The following is a 20,818-nucleotide window of genomic DNA, read 5'->3' as shown; positions in this document are numbered from 1 at the left end:
AATGGCGCAGGATGGCGCAGACAAATGCGTCTGGCGCAAAATGGCGCAAATGGCGCAGCCGTTCCACCCCTGCTCAACGTGAAAAAGCAATAAATAAATTGTTTTGTATTCTGCAGATGGCAATAATATGTACTGTCTGTGGTGTTAATTCAAATGCGATACCTCGAACAACTTAGACGAAAATAAATACAAAGTTTAGGGCATAATTGCATGTAGATACATGCTTAAACATTTCTTCGAAACTCACCTTGAATAACAATAATCACATCTTAAGACACTTACCTAGGCTATACATAGATCACTCTTAAAAAGTCTCTACCATAAATAGCTTCAGCTATATTGCGCTTCAAATCTGGCACAAACGATAATTGTCAAAAACCCGTCATCCTTCCTTTCGAAAAGGATAGAATTTTTTTGCGTAATAAGTTTGACGGTTCGAAAAACGTCGAACTTCTTAGCTTAACAAGTTCGAAAATTCGACTTCCGTCGAATTTTACAATGTAGAAAATTCTAAAGCTTTCGAACTGCTTGATTCGATCATCAAAACTTTGATTCCAAAAAAGTTCGCGGCATCCCTAACCGTAACCTCTATCTCGGCAGACTCCCTCCCCCCCCTTCTTCGCCTTCCCTGGCCTGACTCGTAAATCCACCCGATTCCAGGTCTACCTTATTTGATTTTGGTGGTAGGCTAATCTCCAATTTTAAAAATCTGCGCCAAAAAAAAAAAAAAAATTTGAGGAAACCTCAGCACTTCTTACGAGTTGTGAATGCGAAAGCATGAATGCCATTCTTCTGCTCCCTTAGTTTTGTGGCGTAGTGGGCCATGTTTCAATGACGGACGATTGAGTATGCGCTTACGTAAAGCTGCGCCACGCTGAGCACAGCCGTGTGGCCTCTCAAGTCAGCCGATGAACTCATTTAGCGATGCAATCACTTCAATCTTCAAGCAATGGGCTAACAGATGTTGGCATCTGCTCCAAAAGCATTGGTGGATGCTCCACACCCCTATTTTGCCTACTACAGAACCGGCTACATAAGGCCACACGCCACTGTATGCATTTATTTAAAAGGACGACGTGGTTCAGTGTGTGCAGCTAGCTGTTGGATACCTCAAACTCGAGCACAGGTAATCTAAGCCTCTGCGAGTAAATCAGAATGGCAATACGCCTGAATTTACAGCAAAACTTTTCTAAACTTGGTAGGAACAGGGGCAAACACTATGGTCACTAGCCATTTTGAAGCAACCCGAGATTAAAGAAATACGAAAGGCCAGGAGAAGAGGAGATCATCTCTTGCGTTTCAGACGTTCTCCTTCTCATGGTTTCCTTTTGTATTTCCTCAGTCTCAAGTTGGTTCAAGGTGGTCGGTATACACCAGCTCACCTGCACCCTTATGTTTCGTTCACTGACCAGGTGAGGAAACTCATGCTGCCTCCACAGCACAAGCTTCCTACCTTCGACAACCATTCGGCGTCTCATATAGGCTTTTGGTGGGGCGTTACGATTCTGTAAAATGTCGCCGTTTGGAGAACACAAGGATAAAGAGAGATCCCGACAGACACCTGCGAAGACGGAGGCAGCCCCGTTTATTAACGCTTGCGCCTGAGCTGCAGCGTGTTCCTGCGCTTCCAGCAGGCCCTGCGGGACCCGCCCACCGTCTTGGTGTAGCGGTGCCCCTTGCCCAGGCCCCTCGACTTGCGGCCGGCCGAGGTGAGGCCCCGCAGCTCCCGGTGCTTGTGCACCGCCTCGCAGATCCAGTTGGCCTTGGGGTCCCGGCGCACCGCCTTGTGGAACGGGTCCACCAGGATCACCTCAAAGTACTTGAACGTCGAGTCCTGGGCCACCCAGTACGAGTTGAGCACCCGCAGGGCCTTGCAGCGCCGGCCCACACGCTCCTGGGACGCAACGGAGGACAAAGCGTTTAGTCCGCCACCCCCGAGTTGTTCCAACTTGACTGTTCAACGAATCGAGCACAACTTGCAACGCCCTTAACAGGGTGTCTAGCAAATTATTTTGAAATTCTGCGACTTTTCCAGGGTTTCCCCGACAATTTCAGGTAAAATTTTCCGACCACAGCAGAGGCGGTTAAATATACGAGACCATTACAACACAATGCATCGAGCACTGTGTGGATCATTTTGCACGGGCTTAATCCAACTTGCATATTCCGAAATATTCGGGTTCGTCCACTCCGGATTAAACGAGCACTTTCTTGCCGCCGACATCGTCAGTGAAGAGGCCACTTCCGAAAATATGCTTTTGGCTTGGATTGGATTGGGGTCTGCGGCTTTTCCATTTGTTACTCAATCTAGTAACAGGCTGAAGTTGAGCTAGTTGGTACATAATTTAGGTAAATGGTCAGCTAGAGCGATAGTGACAAAACACAGACAGGGAGAAACAGAGACATACACAGCGGTGTGTATGTCTCTGTTTCTCCCTGTGTTTTGTCACTATCGCTCTAGCTTATCAATCTAGTAGCTCCAACTGGATCTAGCCTAGTGTCGCACCCTCAGTCCAATTCAATCCAAGGCTTGGACTAAAATTTGTCGGCTGTTCCCTTTGCATCAGGTAGCACACCCTACGTCGGGTGAGCAGAGCCTGCGCTCCGCTCTAAGCACAACTTATTGCCTATTTTTCAGCCCCCAAGTCCTCAAGTCTTCATTCGAGGCACTCAATGGTGTTTCCAGCTCATTTTTCCTGACTGGGCTCACTTTTTGACAATATCACTGACAATTTCCCGATTTCTTCCAGTAATTAAAATTTTCCTGACAATTTCCGGTCGATAGATACCCTGCTTAACCTTTTTATTTTGGAAAATTTTTCTACACTAAACTGCTTTTTTTAAATTTCTTATTTCACGCGTGTCCGGAGTGGAAGGCGTCTCCACTGCCAGTTGCCCTTTTTTAAAGTGTGTACAATAAAAAGAAACGTGCTGCCATCTCTAGGCAGCGCCGCAAACTAAGCTCTTAGCAAGCCTGGGTTCTCCAAAACAGCCAAACGGCAAGCGAAGGTGCGTAGACGGGCTACGCTCCAGACTTGTACACGTTACTGAAAAATAGTAAGGAATTACATTTACAATTACTGAAGGCTAAATTGTAATTTATTACAATTACAATTACCCTCCCATAAAAGTAAGTGACCGTTACCCCAAAAAGTAATCCGTTACTTTCGTGGCGTTACTTTCAACAATATTGTCTTCAATTAGGAAACAAAGGGAAGACGGTTATTCAAGTTCTTATTGGTGCAACCTGTTCCATTTAATGACCTTGAGTATTTTTAGCAACAGCTGGCTCTCGAAAGTCTGGTCAGACAGTTTGCGTTATTTCTTACTGAAGATGTCGACTGCTACTCTGAGCACGTTTTGAACTGAGGCACTGGATGAGAGTGCCCTATTTTTCCTCACGAATGTTTTATACTCTGCTTTGAGCTTCTTCAGCGAAACAGTGCAAGTACTATTTACCTCAAAGATAGAGCAAAGCTTCCTCGTTGCAGCTGTTGCCTGATATTTGAGAGTTTTAGTAGATCGTTCCGATGCCTCCGGTACCCCCAACAACAATACGATGCATGTGCAAATTTTGTATTGTCAAAATCGCGAAGCTATAAAAGTCATCATGCATCTAGCCAAAATTAGAATAATAACTGATTTATGTCCATCTCACTATACCGGCATTTATTACCAGACAGTAGCAGAACAGCCGTAACAGTAAGGTGATAATTAAATAATAAATAACGTTTGGCTCGATATCCTTCTTCCTTTGGTTCTAAACAGGTTGAGCCTCGGGTGAGACGTTGGTGAATAAAAAAAGTTTCCAGTCTTTATAAATATAAGTAATAAAAAAGAACAGGACACGCATAACAGCAATTAATTAGAACATCGGTTAAAACAGGGAAATTTAAACGCACGTTTGCCGTGTGTACCTTTCTTGATGCCGTTCCAAAACGCACGGAGCACGAACCGACTGCAGTTTATTACTCCGGTGTTCTCCAGATAGACGTCCGCTGATGCCACGGGCAGCGAACGGCAGAGTAAGTAAGCGGCGCTATGGCCGCACTCACAGGTCCCCTCCTCAAGCCCAGAATATCAAGCCTACGTCAGCCACCATTGTTTTATTTGTAAAACTATCCGATTGAAAGCGTCCTGCTGGGGTAAAAACAGGAATAACACGAAAGGCTCGCAAAGAGCTGACTCACAAAAAGGGTGACAGACGCAGATAACCTGGCTGGAATTCAGAAATAAAGTGGGCCAACCCTAAAAGTTCGACCACAAAAAAGTAAGCAACTTTTAAACCAGGGTTAAATAAGGTGAAAGAAACAGAAAAAAAATAACATCCTGTTTTTTAAGAGAAAATGATAAGTGTGCAACAACGAACGAGGATGCTTGTGGCAATAACACATTCACATATTATCACATCTATTTTAGCGGATTTTAGGGTAGACGGAGCGTTGTCTCGTGTTGTGACATTTATTTATTTATTTATACCACCGGCCGCATTATGAAAATGGTCGTAGTCACTATAACCGAGAAGGGCATTGTTAATTCTTGTCTGTGCACTTACCACCTCGAGCATCTCGCAGAGGCACACAATCACTTGGTGTCCTCCTCTCCCAGTCTTTAATCGCAAAGACAAAACAAAGGGACTAAAAAAAGCAGATATAACTTGCCCCCCCCCCCCCCCCTCTTTTTTTTTTTTTTTTTTTTTTTTTTGTAGAAATGTTTTTTCTTTTTTTACATTGTGGTTAGGGTCTAAAGGAAAAAAAACTATTCGGGGGCTTGGTGTTGCAAGAAAAAGGCTTTGCGGAACTGAAGAGTGCCAAGCCTTTCTTTGCAGTGTCACTGCGCTCGACTTTACCAAAATAAAAACAACCCTTTCTTTAGAAAGGGGGGGGGGGGGGGGGGGGGGTTGGTCCTGAAAAAAGAAAATGTAACGGATTACAAGGAATCCGTTACGTGAAAAATGTAAGGGAATTACTTTAAAATTACTCTAGAAAATATGTAACTATTCCGTTACTAAATTACTGATAAATCTAACGGATTACAAGTAATTTCGTTACTTGTAACGGATTACGTACAAGTCTGCTACGCTCGTCCTAAAGGGTTGGGGACGACTCTAGGTGGACGAGCTAACCTCGTCCAAAATGGTTAAGGGGTAGGGACGTGAAAGTTAAACGGGTAGATTATTCTTGAAATGGAACGCTCGTAGGCTACTTAGTATATACACCAAGTTTTGCAAGTGTTAGAGCTCCAGTAATTGCAATAATCAATTTACTACCGTCAATCATTTTCATCCGGCAACCGGGCAACACTGCCCAAATTAGTCGCACCATGGTGTCCATAAACCACGTGGTCATGATGTATAGTTGAACGCTCTCATTCTAAGCACCCCCATGATTGTTACGCAACGATTGCACACTTTCGCACTACTCTAATGCTACTCTCGCTCTTGCCTCCTTCCCCATCAGCAGAGCATGCACGTGAGATCGTCGCAGACAATGGGAAGTTTGTCCATGGCAATCTCATTGTTATTGCTGGTCGTCAGCGCGTTGAAGTCGAAACGACCAGCTTCCAATATCTCTCGACAACAATCACTCCCATCGCTGCCGCGATCAGTGCCAAAAGCAGAATCTGAAGCGCGACGTGCCGAGAAAGTCAAGTCTGCCAGTGCGTGCAAGGAGACGCCGTGTGGCGGCTGAGGTACGTTTTCGACCCATCAGACGTGGCAGCCTTCCCGAACCGGATGGATCTGAGTGTCCCGCATATACAGCGACGTAGTAACGAAACTATCGTGCCATTTACGAAACAAATTTAGCTAAAATACGTAAAAAGTACAATGAAACCTAGCAGTATAGCTATCATTTTATTTTTGACACGTCCTCACCCCTGTAAGGCCCGTTCAAACAATTGCGCTTGCTTATCACCAGGCTCTTGTTACTTCTTAAAAGAGAGCCCTGGAACTGCATTCAACTAGAGCGAAAGTTTTGCAGTATTTGCAAGATCGAATGCATGTACCATCCCAAAAGATGGCACTAGTGTGTCCTCTCGTGTAAGATTTTGCGAGCTTTTAAGGCAGACTGTCGTTGTGAACCAGCCTTTAGTGCCGTGTGTTATGGTGCAGAGAACAGAACCGAAAGCAAATGCCATCTTGCACCAAATGAGACGGTTTCTGTGGTCAGTTTCACACCAAGAGCTGTCCAAATAACCCTACACCAGGCGTTTCCATTTCATTCACACCTCCTACACCAGCTACACTCTATGCACGCCGCCGTACATTCGATTCACGAGTGAAGCCTACCTTAAAATGTGTACCGGAAGTATACTGACCCGCACTTTTTTGCACCGGTGTAAGCTGGTGCAGATTAAGAGTGATGTAGTGTCACGGCCCTTAGATACCGTTATTCTCTGGCTTGGCAACTTTTTCCTCCATGGGTATTACTGATGCCAGAACGGCGAAAAATCCTTTCAAGAACAAACGCTTAAAGAAACCAAGTGTGTCGATCCCTTTTTGAAGATTTTTCTACGAAGGGTACATGTTATTGCGCATGAATGTGCGCAATAACGTGCAGCCGTGCACGTTATTTGACGTGCAGCCGAAATTCCGATTCTCCTTGCATTCGGCCTCTGTGAGACTGCGAGCACCTTTGCCAAGATTCGGACCTGCCACCCGGGGATCTGTAGGCCGGCGCTTTGCCTCGGAGCCACACTTGGATGCGACTAATAGTTGCAGATCGGCAGTGTATGGCACTGAAAGCGACAAACCCAAGCAAGTTGGTATACGAGCTCTGCAACGAAAAACCGTGAGGCTGTTCACTTGCCTCAAGACGAGATTCTGTCGACGCCAATGTACATGCCAGGCATTGATGCCATCAGTTGTAATAATAAATAAATTTAAAAAATGTCTTTTTTAATTTTAGTGTTTTTTGAGGCAAGTGCAGATGTCTTCCTAGTTCTACAGGCAAGTTTTTTGTGCAACCAAATTGGTTCCCCCGCAGCACAGAGAACACACATCTGGTGGTTCTTTTTGCGACTAAGCAAAAGCTCTCCCATAGCACAACAAACCAGGGCATCTAAGGGCCGTGGTTTCACACAGTAGTAGCCAAAGTCACTCACTTCGGCGATGGACTGATGGTTGCGCACAGGCTTCAGGCTGTTCACACCGTGGTTCTTGGGCTTTCCGTAGGTGCAGCCCTTGGGCACCTGCTTCTTGCGACCACCACGGCGAATACGGATCCTGTAGATCACGTAGCCTGCACAGAAAACAATCCCGGTCAGGGGTCATGGTATCACACTTCGGCTTTCCCGATGACCTGCGAACAATCTGCGCCTCACACGCTAAGAGCTATGCTATCGACTTGGTGAGATGAGAAATTGATTAGGCCCTGTCAGAAACAAGCTTGGGTCTAAAATTCCAATTACTCCTTGTTCTGGGTCCTACAATGAGAATGTGAAAAAATGTCTGTCAGGACTGGATGTATGCACCCTGCCCAACAGCCAGTGGGGAGCCAAAGCATAAAGGTAAACTTGCTCCCATTCAAACTTCTCGGCTATTTGCTGTGCTCAACATTCAATCAGAGACGAGCTAGCTAGGGGAGGGACACTGCACCTTCCAATCTGAGAGGAGGTGGGCATCAACTCAAGACTCAAGATCAGAGAAGTTCTGGGCATCCACTCCAGACGGTACCCAATCAAAGACCCAAGGGATGGCCGCTGCAGCAGCCAATCAAACCCATGAAAACGAGATCAGTGTGAAGAGTTATGATCGGCAATGCATACGGTACCTTGCTTGGCACGGTAGCCAAGGCGGCGAGCCTTGTCAGGCCTGGTGGGACGAGGGGCCCGATGGCACGTGTTGAGCTGACGGTAGTGCCAGCAACGCAGACGGAGCAGGAACCGCATTACGTCGGACTGCTTCTTGCGCCACAGCTCTTGCATATACTTGTAGGCCCCCATGATGTGTGTTTCAACGATAGCCTAGAAACGGAGATATCGGGTTAGGGCACTAAACCAATCTGGCCCGCTGGCCCTAGTGACACGGAGCCTTGGCGGTTACGAACATTCGAGATTTAAGGCAACTGGGCAATAAGGAGACAGCAATGTCATCAATGTGCCGGCGAGCGGTAATGACAGAAGTTGAATGATCAACGACGTCAAGATGACTACAACTGCCAGAACTGCCGAAAGTGCTCGGCAGATACACCATGAGAAAATTGTTTTTGATTAGATGTGGATATCAAATACGGGTTTCAATCTATCTGCAAGATCTCGTTGAGTATTCAACAGCGCTAATTATTGCAATTTATTGTCGTACCGCTTCGATGAAATATGATTCAGTAGTGGAATAGAAAAGTCAACATGTCCTCACCTTTCGGCTTCGGCACGGAAAGACCAAACGGGTAGATCTCGGGATATCTCGTTCCCAGTTCGCGATTTTGCGAGATCTATGGTTGACAATTTTGTTAGTTTTATTATGGTTTTATTTGCCTAAATTGACGTCAATTATTTATTGAAAGTTATAGAACGTAACATATTTATATTATCACCACACTTGAGGCGCCGCTTTAATATTTAGCCCACTAATTTGAGCCAATCTTCACGATGTAAAAATATATATTAAAAATTATAAAGTGAAAAAATCTGACACCCTTACGTCGGAGCTTTTCTTGATTGATTTAGTCAAAAAATAATAATGTCATTTTGCCATGATGCGGTTCCTCGGGTTCCTTTAGCAGTTGTATTTGACATATGTGTTCGCAGTATTTAGCAAAACTGATAAAAGTGCTATAAAAAAAAAAAAGGGCGGGTACACTGGGCGGCGGGTAAGTGGTCGTGGTGAGAAATAATAAAGGACTGGCTCAACCTGTTACTATTCGTCACCACTAGCCCAAACAGTTGCTGTATTTTTCTCTGTTTGCGAGGTTCGCAAAAGGGCAAAACACAGGCCTGCACTGTAGCAGCGCCGACCCGCTAAACAATGAACGCACCACCGGCCTTCGAGTCATTCCTTCTCTTCGAGGGAGAGAAGAAGATCACGATCGAGAAAGACACCAAAGTCCCGAACGCTGCCATCTTCACGGTGAACAAGGAAGACCACACGCTCGGCAATATGATTCGGGCCCAACTTCTCAAGGATCCCTGCGTGCTCTTCGCGGGATACAAGGTGCCCCATCCACTGGAACACAAGTTCATCCTGCGAGTGCAGACGACGCCCGACAGCACGCCGCAGGAAGCCTTCACAAACGCCATCACGGACCTCATCAGCGAACTGTCCCTGCTTGAGGAACGGTTCAAGGAGTCCGTCCGTGAAAAACACGACGGTCTGGACTAGGACCCGTCGCCGCCGAAAACCCTCTCGATCCAGACTTTTTTCTCCGTGAAGCTGCTGTTTGTGATTCACCAACAGCGGTCACTTAGCCAAATAAAACCCCGTATCATCATCACTCATGTGGTGCTCAGGGTTTCACTGTTCCAGGTATCTTCAGCTTAGCTCCAGCCGTTTTTGGTGGACGTACGGACATTTGTGAAGCTGGCAGACTTATCTCGTGAAATGTTGTCTGCAATAAGATGGGCAATGAATGTGTAGTTAGGTGCCCTGTTACGTTTCCCTGGCTCACTGATGAAGAGGTTCTAGAGCTTGACTGTTAAGAAAACGTAATTAACTGTTACAACGATAATGCAAAGGTGCAAGCGAGCTGGACAAGAATGGCGACAATGAGCCCTGGAGAAGGACAAACACAAATCTCTAAACACAGCGAGGTAACTGGTGCCCGACGAAAAAAATCCGTCTTGTCCTGGTATCGAACTGGGAACCATTCCATTTTCAGTGGAGCACCCTACCAACTGAGCTAACCAGGAGTTAAACTTCAGTAGAGCAAACGGGTTTTATCAGCTGCCACCAGTCTAACACCACCAAGAGTGAACGGCCTGCATTTTTAAGGTTACGACGATAATGCATAATGCAAAGGTGCAAGCAAGCTGGACAACAATGACGATGGTAATCTCTGGAGAAAGGGAACAAAGATGAAACATAAATCTCCAAACACAGCTAGGTGACTGGTGCGCGGCCGAAAACATCTGCCTGGTCCTGGTACTCGGGGGCCAGGCGGATTACTCTCATAACTAAATGTCTTGGCAAGAATAGTTATTTAGATACAGTAATTCCCGTATTTCGTTTAAAGTTTTTGATTTGACGTCCAGTGATAAGTCACCTATTTGAAGCAGGCACATAGCCAGGACCGATGGAGATAATCCCTGGAGAAGGGGAACAAGAGGGACAATGGACAAACACAAATATCCAAACATAGCTAGGTGACTGGTGCGCAGATGAAAAAATCCGCCTGGTCCGGGTATCGAACCCGGGACCTCTCCATTTCCAGTGGAGCGCTCTACCAACTGAGCTAACCAGGGGTTAGACGTCAGTAGAGCAAACGGGTTTTCATCAGCTGCCACCAGTCTAGCACCAACAAGGGTGAAGCCTGCAATTTAAGGTTATGATTATAATTAGGATTCCGCGTTTTAGGTTTTTATTTTTTCGAAATTTGGCATACTTTTATAGGTTTAACCTTTTTTTTTCGGTGAATATGAAAGGAACACCATCGGACACCGGATCAGATCATCCTTGTAACTCTGATATCTGTGATCCCTCAAGAAATAATGGCACAAATACATTGAAAAAAAAAACATTGACACTTTATTTGGTAATTGTGTGCAAGCATAAAAAAAAAGAAGTACAAACAAGTGAGTGCACAAAAAACACCTTCTGTACATCAGGATTGCGTAATCTCATTCTAGTAGACATATGTGTACTTTTCCAGGTTCTCCTCGTTGATCCTCATTCTTTCCTGTTAATGACCCTGGGCTTCGAGAATGCCCTCTCAACGTTAACACTGGACACTGGCAGGCTGAGGAGATGAAGCGCTCTCCGATCCCAAATCGGCCAATCAACCAAATGTGACTACCAAGAGACACAGTGTGACATTTTGAAGCACAACATATTTCGTGTGACAAAAGTAAAAGAAAAGACAAGAACGACTTTTGTGAAGAAAGGTAAAAAACGCAGGCGAGTTGGTCAATGACATCCGTATAGTAGACCATAGTAGACTTTGCTGTTCTGTCCATTTTTTTATTTTCCTACATCTCAGGGGGGGGGGCCCTGTTTACGTGCCCGATTTGAAGTATGCAGTATGTACCATTATACTACCAAATAATAATGTCAAGGTAGTGCTGGTTCAGTGCCTGACAAATCTGACCACTCATCAGGAGACCTAAGTTTGGACCCCAGGTTATACACCTTTGTCTTTTTTTAAATGTTTTATTCAATTCGGTTTATATAGTTTATTCGCCGACATATTTGGATTATGTGCCCTCTGCATGCTGATAGCTGATAGCACCCTTCCAAAAAAGGAAAAACTCATGTTTTGTTAGTAGGATAGTATCTTTTATTACAACATGAGTACACCTTGCACACATGAAGTGTCCCACTAGATCGCCATAGCTCCTCCGCACCACAAAAATCGAAAGTGAAGCACATCGCTCTCCGAGGCACAATTGTCTTGATGGGTAGCAGCCCAGTGATCTCCAGACAATGAGGCAGGCTCTCAGAAGTGACTACAACAGGACGACGGCAGATACCACTCTGCAACGTAAATCTTTGCAGCGCCACACTAGACATCTTTTCCGGGGACGTAAGGTACCACCAGATGGCGCGAAAAAGCGCGTACCTGGTCGGCACCCCGCACTTCACGGTCGAGCAGTGGCAGACGGGTCACGTGGAAGTCTTCGTACAAGTCCGAAATCTGGTCCAGGTACTTTGCTTGCAGACGACAACGCGCGGCACACATTTTGCACGGCGCCTGGTCCGCACACGGGAAGAGCAGCTGGTTTACAACTATGTTGTGCGTGTCGATGCCACACTTTGTCAGTTCTTGGACCAGGCGCTCTGTCTCGTAGAGCGAGAGAAACTCGGCGATGCAGACGCACACGAAGGTCGTCTGGTCGGGGTCACGGAACTGTTCGTTCACCTGGCGGATGACGGGCAGCATTTCTTCGACCTTGGAGGACATGACGTCCGCTGTCAGGTCTTGCAGCCCAAGCAGACCCGCAACTTGAGAGATGAACGGACTCAGGTGGGACTTGAGACGCAGAAGCTTGCCAAGGCCTTTCTCCATCACCTGTCCACACCAAATAAAGGATTTACACTTTTGAGCAAACCAGTCCATGGGCTAAAAATAATGCCACTGCTACACTTCCCTGTCTGATGCCTTATGGACTGAGGGTATTGTAAACACACAGAAACAAGTAGTTATAATTTGAACTTGAAACCAAACATCAAAAAGGGATTGATGATATAATGCATTGCAATATAGAAATACCAACGGCAGAAGTGCAAAAAGAAATCTGGTCAATCAAAAAAAAAGGTAGGCACATACACATCCTGTTTGAATGTATTAAAAAAAAACAAAGTATGCAATGTGCATGCCTGCCACCCTGATGCAAGTTTGAACATCTAGCTAACAGAAGATGTAACATGATATCTGTCAAGACCACTGATCTCTATGACAATTGCTGGATCGCGTTTGCCCGCTACGCGAATGCAGCCACTGGCGGCCATTTTTTTGGTAGAGTTATATTACATCTAGCCAATGTACAGCTGGTGCAGCCACTATCATCCATCCATGGCAGACAGCATTGTGGCAGTTGTGGTGGCAGGCTGCCATCAAAATAGCGTGGGTAATATTTCGTGCTTGGTTGAAATTGTTCGACGAAACATATTTTTGAAACCCGGCGTGAACGGTAGCCCGATCTTTGAGGACCCGGTGAAAGTTCCACGAAATCGCAGCACCGGGGAAAAGCAGCACAGCACGCATCGAAAGCAGACGCCGGTACGGAGTCTCCTTTCGATGCAAGCTGCGCTGCTTTCCCCCGGTGCTGCACTTTCGTAGAACTTTTGCCAGGTCCTCAAAGATGGGGCTACCGTCCACGCCGGGTTTCCAGAATCTGCTTCGTCGAACAACTTCAATCAAGCACGAAATATTACCCACGGTAGTGTACTAGACTCACGGCTATTTTTATGACAGCCTGCTGCCATAGCCAACGTTATTGCCATAGCTCTGTCCGCCATATTACCTATGACAGCTAGAGGTAATATAACTCTACCAAAAAGATAGCCGACCGTGGCCGCATTCCCGTCCATAGGCGGAGCTGGTCAAACGTGATCCAGCAAATAGACATAGAGATCAGTGGTCAAGACTGACTTTTCGGCAGGAGGGTCCAGGAGAGCAGCAGCCCCCGTGACGTCACGCAACAGCGGTGGGCACCGCGCATGCGCAGTAGCACGAATGCTACGCCATGGCCACGGCCAACACACGATGTAGAGTTGTGCAAACGGAGTTGTAGAAGCATTTAAAAAGGAAAGCAATACTTGCCTGCGGGAAGGAGAGGAGCCGAAGCGTGTGTCCCGTGGGCGCCGTGTCAAAGATGACGACGGAGAAGTTCATGCTTCGCACCAGCTTCATCACTTCGGCGTAGCTCATGGCTTCGTCAATCCCCGGAAAGGCGCCCAGGATTTCCTGCATCATGTTCTTGCTTGCACGGAACGGGTCGCCTTCCTCGAAGTACTCGTCGGGCAGCTCGGAGAAACCCAGGTTGGGGTCGATCTCCATGGCGTACAGGTTACGAAAACCGGCCACTGGCGTGGGCACTTTCGAAAACTTCTGATCGAAGGCGTCCGATATGTTGTGCGCCGGGTCCGTGGAGATGATGAGAACGCTGTCCCGCGTGGCCGCCAGTTGCACGGCTAGACTGCAGCTGCACGTCGTCTTGCCCACACCGCCCTTGCCGCCGACGAACACCCATTTCAGGGATTTCTGGTCCACGATGTTTTGCAGGGAAGGCACGAGCGGGACCATTTCACCCACGTCGTTCATCTTCGGATCGCTGCGCTGTCGTCTGGACGACAGGCTGTGCTCCTCCGAGTTCTTCGAGTAACCGACGTAGAGATCTTGGTCATGCACAATCCGTGAGGTTTTTCAGGCGAGGCGATCGCGTGAGCTTGGAATCGACGAGGCGATGATGACGAGCCAAAGAGCTTCAGTCAGCGTGCTCGGTCATGTTATTTAAAGCGAGAGACAATTGCAATGTATCAACTAATGACGTAATATTTAGTCACGTGGCTTATTTTTGACAAACTATCGCTTTACTACAATCCCTAATTGTTGTTTATAATTTAATAAGTTTGATAAATATTTTTATATGTATATATAAAATTAAAACTATGTGCTCATTGGTTGAAATATTTTTGATTTGAGTACTGGCTGCATAAGACACTAACTCTCAAGGGAGTTAATCTAAGTGAACGAGGGTGTGCAGAATATATATCTTAAATTTACGTAATACCTTAACACTGCTTATATTATTGTAATAATACTTACACAATTTCACGTTAAAGTTTCATTACTTGAGTGAAACCTGCTTAGAGCTAATTTAACTTAAAATATGTATAAACGTATGACGTCAGGTAACAATAAATGACCAATAAAAGTCACGAGCTGCAAGATTCGACAAACCGAACAAGCGAGCCACGTGATGCCTCAATATGGCGGCGTCCACATCACCACTTGCCTTTACAGAAGTCGCGCGATAAAAACCAACGGGCGTGGGTGCCGTGTTGACAAATTTGTGGATAGATTTATGCACACAAGTGAAGCTACGATGAGAAGACGAAAGGAAAGCGGCGGTAAGCATATTGCATGGTTTTCATCCTGCTCCTACCGGCGTGGCACTTCGTTTGAACATTTACAAAACTTCATATCAGTTCAGCTGCTGCTGTATCGCTCTCCCATCACAATTAAAGTGCATATAATTTCACTGATCAGTGTATCATTCAGAGCCACGGGTGTTAATACATGACAATCCAACCTTCAATAAAAAAAAAAAAAAAAAAAAAAAATACTTTGCTTAAATTAAAAAAAAAAAAAAAAAAAAAAAAATCAACGTTTTTGTGATTTGCTGACAGCAGTATTTTTTTTTTTTCCTTCGAGAAACTGCATTGCAGTTTAATATTTATTTGAACCTTTTGCCATTTGGTACTCCAGTGTGAGGAACAGCAAAGAAAGAACGGCATCATATTGCACCACCACAGAAGAGAGAGAGGGGAAGATGCTTTTGTAGGAATAGCGACGTCTGGGCAACCCTGGGACACACAAAAGAGAGTCCCGGTGGCGGGAGTTCCTCTTTCCCCTCCTCTCTGGTGGTGGCCGGAGAGCTGACGGGATGACGTCGGGTGCAAGGCAGGATGAACACAGCCGCAAATGGGACGGTTACTATCCAAAGGTTGCCATCGTACATACTTGTCTCTGCTCTATTTTTAACGAGCAGATAAACCTGCAGCAGTCATTGCACTTCTGGATTTACAATGATCCAAGATGTGAACCACTTAAGATGTTGATTCAGTGTCGCCACATTTCAGCATTCCCTACGAACGGTGCACAGACAAGTGTGAAAAGTTTCCCTATGTTGCACACTTGTTTTTTTAAGCTTCCTTTGGATGGTTGAGTGCTCACTCAACAATCCAAGAAGTGAGCCACTTTCGGTGTCAACTCAATGTCACCGCAGATTTCAATATTATTTACAAACAGTGTGCAAACACGTGTGAAAGAAAACATTCTCTACAGTACACACTTCTTTCTGTGAAATCATTTTGTACGCATCTACTCAATCGTCGCTTTCGCACTGTTCCACAGAGGAAGCAGATGACAGCACTCCGAAGCAACGGGTTGTCCTGCTCCACCTAGACCTAGGCGTGGGCGGAGCCGAGCGGCTCGTCGTAGACGCCGCACTGGCACTGCAGGCGCGGGGCCACTCCGTCCAATTTCTAACTACGCACCACGACCGGAGTCACTGTTTCCCCGAAACCACGGATGGCACCCTCGAGGTGACCACCGTCTGCGACTGGATGCCGCGCTCCGTGCTGGGACACCTCTATGCCGTCTGCTCCTACCTGCGCATGATCTTTGCCGCCGTGTACCTCGTCTGGTTCAGCGACCTCCGGCCAGACGTAGTGGTCTGCGATCAGGTGTCTGCTTGCGTGCCCGTGCTCAAGTGGGGCGGAGCCAGGGTGGTGTTCTACTGCCACTTTCCGGATCTGATGCTGGCCGAGCGGAGCGGACTCCTCCGGCGGATCTACCGGTGGCCCATCGACACGCTGGAGCAGTGGAGCACGGGGAAGGCGGACACGGTTCTTGTCAACAGCAAATTCACGGGTCAGTTGGTTCTGGGGAGGGACGACCTGGCTCCGCGACAGGTTAAGAGTTTAGGGGAAGCTCCTCCCATTTCTTTCCACTTTTAACGCTGGAGAGAAGGTCGCCTCTCTAGCCTTCCAGGGGGGGAGCTTCCCCTAAACGTTTGGCCTGTCACCAACTGCAGCAAATATGTTCTCCATATATTGCGATGCCGGTCTATGTCAGTGTTACACCGTGGCATAATCCGTAATTAAGTGGGCCGAGTTTTGGTTGCTGGCATCCTTGTACAGTCTCTGAAGTGAGAATGCCTTTCTTACTCAAAGGTTTGAAAGGGCCCCTGAAAAGAAAAGTTTTTTTTCAAACAGTCTAGTTAAGAAGGCGTAACAAAAAATTAACTTTACGCATAAAAAAAAAATTTTTTTAGAGCAATGTTGGCGGCACGAGAAGCGATTTAGTTGGTAGTCACCTCCTTTCCACTTGTTTTCTCTCTCGGCACGTCGAGCGTGTGGAGGACAGGTGGATTGGCTTGGCCATCTCGTTGAGGTGGAAAGAGTCCGTGATCATTCCGCGACGTCATGGGCTCTGCGCGCAGAGCTTCAAATAAATCTCACGCCGTCAATATTGCTCTAAATTTATTTCTCCACGTAAAGTTAACTTTTTGCCACTCGTGTCCCAACCAGCCTCATTTAAAAAAAAATTTTTTTTCTTTTCAGGGGCCCTTTTAGAGGACCGTAGTTAGCTCCCAAGTACGGATGGAGCGGCATAACGCAACGTACGGATGGAGCGGCATAACCATAGGTTATGCCGCTCCATCCGTACGTTGCTCAAACACCACACTTCCACTGTCCATAGAGCATTTGTAAAATGCACGTTTGCATAGGTATCTGATGAATACTGGTTTGTATTGCATTACTCTCGCACAAGTATACATCGTAGCTCTTTTTTCTAAGGTACAAGCGTCTCGCATAGAAGTTGTCTCATTGTGTCGCGGTAGGAATAACCATTATTAGTGACATCGTTTTTCTTATCATTTTAGGGTTTACCGATTAAGGGTCTCCAGATATACGGTAGTTTCAATTTCGCAGTGGCAGGAAGCATGCTCGTTCGTTTATGACTATAAACTAACAACACGAAGGTTCCAGCACGTAGACAAGAAAGGTAGTCTTTCCTGTCTGTCTTTTTTTTTTTTGCTTTCCGTTGATTTTTTTATTTACAATTTGTTAGCGACATTAGCTTGGTTACTAATGTAGGGCTTACGGTCGAGAAACGGTCCAGATATAGTCACGACGTGGATACAGTAACGTTTACTCTACGGCACCAATGTAGGGCTTGCCGACGAGAAATGTCGACAAAAGAACCCTCCAGCTGTAGCCTCTATCCGGGTATGGTCTACTTTAACCAGATTTTGCTGTATTTCGAGGAGCGCACACTAGAGGAACGTCCACCGCGTTTACGACTGCAATCCGTCCTCCCGGTAACCGTTGTTCACATTCGAGGTGCGTTTTGCTCGCAACTGAGCGCAGTGCCAACCGTCCACCGCAGGCGACGTCTTCCGCAGAGTCTTTCCGAAGCTGGCAGACGTGCCGCTGCACGTCCTGCACCCGACGACGAGTTTATCGCGGCTGGATCGCCCACTGGAGGGCTCCCTGGAGGACCTGGGGATCCATCCCAGCGGCGCCGTCTTCCTGTCGCTCAACCGTTACGAGCGCAAGAAGAACTTGGGCCTGGCACTTCAAGCGTTGGGTGAGTGGCCAGTCACTAGGGTCGGCGGCAACCCGAAGCAATGGCCCGCCGCGATCCCCCCCCTTTAACCGCACAGCAGCACCCCTCTCAAAGCACTGCACCCGGGGCAGTCCCCCCCCCCCCCTCCCCTTAGTGACACAACGACCAATGGAACACCTGTCCGCCGCAATTTCTACGCACCTTCCAGGGTAGTGCCGTGGTCTTCCACGGCGGAGAGGTTGGTTGTCCGTTATTTTAGTTCTCGGGGTTTGGATTAAAAAAGTTCTGTTGTGTTTCTTGCTTACTACGAGTGCTGTGGTCTCCGACAGAATAAGAACGACGGGGAAGTTGTTCGATTGTCTTGCCTCCAGCGCGAGCTTCCTGCTTTCGATAACGCCTCGGCGTCACGTGAATCTTGAGCGCGTATGCATATCCCAAGTGTGGTGGAAGGCAATGGTTGCGTGCTGGAAGCCGGACACCCTAACAAGGCGCCCTGCCATTCTCATCTTTTCAGCGACCGTAGCGTGTAAATATCTGCTGTACTCGTTACATGAAGGCGAGTTTTGTGCGTAGTTCAGGCACACTGCGTCTAGTAGTTCCGACACGAGTGTGTTCTCGGAGAAAGAAACGGCGCTTTTTTTGCGAGTGTTGGAAGCGCGAATGTTTTGGTCAAATAACTGGTCGTAAAAACGCCTTGCAAGGGGCCAGACGTTTTCACTGCTGTTCTTGGGGTCAAAACATGTTTTGGTTAGGATTTATTAATTGAAATCCCCGTCTGCTTGCGGATAACGTCATTCTTGTCAGAATAAAAAAAAAAAAAAAAAAAAGATGGCACCAAGGCACCAAGGCACAGGACAATGATGGCAGAGTACTCCTGCCTTCTCGGAGGCGGGTGGGAAGTGGTTCGGAGGTCCAAGATGCTGTCTTCTATTTTGGCGAGGATCAGGTCGTATGGGGAGCAAGGAGACGGAGTCTTCTATTTTGTGTTCTTGGCCCACAAGACCACAGATGCTAAAAGTTTTGAAAAGTTGTGTCTGCTGCCCAACTAACATTGCATTGGAAAACGAGGATTCGCACGGTCGAGAGTCTAAATAGAAAAGAGAACGCAATTAATCGTCTCCAACTTGATTACGACAGGAAAATCTCTTCAGTTATGTAGGCTTGCCTGCATTGCACAGCAGAAATACTGTACTGACTCGAGCAATAGCAGCACTGTTTATGAATAAAGACTGTGTGTCTAGTTTGCAGCAGAGTACCCAAATAGCCAATCATTTCTGTTATCTGAAGGAGGCTAGAAAAGGCGTCGGAGCGTTCTCGCACGAAAATGGCATCTACGCTCTAACAATGCGTGTGGCATTCCACACAACCAAAATTCAGCACAAACGACATTTTGGTGAAGAGTCATTTTCTCGACCTCATAGTTATATTAGTTTCTCACCTACAATGTGGTGATTTACTGCGTGTGAGCAGTGTGCGCACCTTTTTCTGAGAAAAATCAACTCAAAAACGCTCGTGCGTTAGAATCGGATAGAAAACAGGGGCATGAATTACCGTTCGTGGGTATAAAAACTAAGCGTGCGTTATAATTGGGTAAATAGGGTATGCCTGCCTGTCGTTTGAAAGGGGCATCGAATCCTTCGCAGAACTTGCCATCCGGGAGGTGCCCTGCCATCTGGTGGTCGCCGGCGGCTACGACATCAACCACCGCGAGAACGTCGAGCACTATGAAGAGCTGCAGAACCTTGCGAAAGAGCTGAACATTGCGGAACACGTGAGCTTTCTCAAGAGCCCAGCGGAGCCGGCCAAACAGCAGCTCCTGCACAGCTGCCGCGGAGTCATCTACACCCCCGCAAACGAGCACTTTGGCATCGTCCCGCTGGAAGCCATGTACATGCGGCGGCCCGTCGTGGCGTGCGACAGCGGCGGACCCACCGAGACAGTCGCGGACGGCGAGACGGGCTTCTTGTGCGCGCCGACGGCGGAGAGCTTCGCGAGCGCGATGGTGAAGCTGGCGAAAGACAGGAGTCTGTCGCAGGAGATGGGTGAGAGTGGGAGGGAGAGAGCGCTGGCACTCTTCTCCTGGGACCGCTTCGAGCGCGAGCTCAACAGGGTAGTGTTCGAAAGCAAAGAAGCGCCGCGCGTAGAGGAGTCGGCGGCGGTGTCGGGCAGTCCACGACGAGCGCGCTGACTTTTAATTTTTATATGTCTGAGGTCGAGAAGCGAACGGAACCGTCTAGGCGAGACATAAACCAAAGTTTTTCGAAGTCAACTTGGTAGTTTGAGCGTTGGGTCTGTTTGTCGTTTTTTAGTGGTTCCTGGGTGTGTGTGTGTGTGCTTGTTTATGTGCACGTGTCTGTACGATAACGGTGATCTCTGTCGAAGTAACGATTGCGTTTGATTCATTGACGTTTCCCTCGGCTTACTGCGAGTGTACCGCTTTCCTCTGTAGCTGCAGAAGCACGTGATTTACCTGAGGAGAGCAGACACAATTGATATGGTGCGGCACAAGCGAGTGCACAATGCTTCCAGTTTTCATCTAAAGAGAGAACTTTTGAGGTGGGGATGTAGAGAAAGACTGAAAAATAAATAATCCCGTCCGCTCCCACGTGAGCATTGCGGACTTAAAGCCAATTAAAGCAAAATGACTTATATGTGACTTGTACGAGTCTAAAGGCAGTAAAGACAGTCTAAATGCTGAACCTCATGCAAGCAATTTAGCGAGTGACGAGACTCGCGAAGAGCAACGAAGATTTCTCACATTCGCTCGTCGCGTCGCTCGGTTTTTGGATTTCAAGGAAATGGCGCTCATCGCCTTGTTCGCTTGCTTCCGTTGCTTTCATGTGGCTTGCCTCGCTGCTCGCCAAATT

The 20,818-nt window shown here is 47.1% G+C and overlaps 4 protein-coding genes and 1 non-coding gene across 5 annotated transcripts; 2 read left to right on the top strand and 3 right to left on the bottom strand.

Moving 5' to 3' along the window:
* Nucleotides 1-1,568: 1,568 nt before the first annotated feature.
* LOC120846351 (60S ribosomal protein L15) lies at nucleotides 1,569-8,462 on the bottom strand. The gene is made up of 4 exons (XM_040218087.3): nucleotides 8,357-8,462; nucleotides 7,773-7,965; nucleotides 7,105-7,241; nucleotides 1,569-1,894 (listed from the first exon to the last, which is right to left on the bottom strand). The coding sequence occupies exons 2-4, from the start codon at nucleotides 7,942-7,944 to the stop codon at nucleotides 1,589-1,591; spliced, it is 615 nt and encodes a 204-aa protein (XP_040074021.1). The 5' UTR covers nucleotides 7,945-7,965; nucleotides 8,357-8,462; the 3' UTR covers nucleotides 1,569-1,588.
* Nucleotides 8,463-8,830: 368 nt separating this feature from the next.
* LOC120846352 (DNA-directed RNA polymerase II subunit RPB11-a) lies at nucleotides 8,831-9,431 on the top strand. The gene has a single exon (XM_040218088.3). The coding sequence runs from the start codon at nucleotides 8,966-8,968 to the stop codon at nucleotides 9,317-9,319; it is 354 nt and encodes a 117-aa protein (XP_040074022.1). The 5' UTR covers nucleotides 8,831-8,965; the 3' UTR covers nucleotides 9,320-9,431.
* An 894-nt stretch (nucleotides 9,432-10,325) lies between these two features.
* Trnas-gga lies at nucleotides 10,326-10,398 on the bottom strand. The gene has a single exon. It is a non-coding gene; the product is annotated as a tRNA-Ser (tRNA).
* A 258-nt stretch (nucleotides 10,399-10,656) lies between these two features.
* LOC120846350 (ATPase ASNA1 homolog) lies at nucleotides 10,657-13,916 on the bottom strand. Its single transcript, XM_040218086.3, has 2 exons — nucleotides 13,416-13,916; nucleotides 10,657-12,161 (listed from the first exon to the last, which is right to left on the bottom strand). Exons 1-2 carry the CDS (start codon nucleotides 13,914-13,916, stop codon nucleotides 11,655-11,657), a joined length of 1,008 nt encoding a protein of 335 aa, XP_040074020.2. The 3' UTR covers nucleotides 10,657-11,654.
* A 203-nt stretch (nucleotides 13,917-14,119) lies between these two features.
* Nucleotides 14,120-20,220, top strand: LOC120846348 (alpha-1,3/1,6-mannosyltransferase ALG2). The gene is made up of 4 exons (XM_040218084.3): nucleotides 14,120-14,725; nucleotides 15,732-16,250; nucleotides 17,772-17,972; nucleotides 19,595-20,220. The coding sequence occupies exons 1-4, from the start codon at nucleotides 14,575-14,577 to the stop codon at nucleotides 20,137-20,139; spliced, it is 1,416 nt and encodes a 471-aa protein (XP_040074018.3). The 5' UTR covers nucleotides 14,120-14,574; the 3' UTR covers nucleotides 20,140-20,220.
* The last annotated feature ends 598 nt before the right edge of the window (nucleotides 20,221-20,818 follow it).

The sequence above is a fragment of the Ixodes scapularis genome, unplaced genomic scaffold (genome assembly GCF_016920785.2).
Source record: "Ixodes scapularis isolate PalLabHiFi unplaced genomic scaffold, ASM1692078v2 PGA_scaffold12__126_contigs__length_90152505, whole genome shotgun sequence".
NCBI lineage: Eukaryota > Metazoa > Arthropoda > Arachnida > Ixodida > Ixodidae > Ixodes > Ixodes scapularis.
Note: the sequence above shows the minus strand (reverse complement) of the source record. Positions and strands in the feature narration are given on the sequence as shown.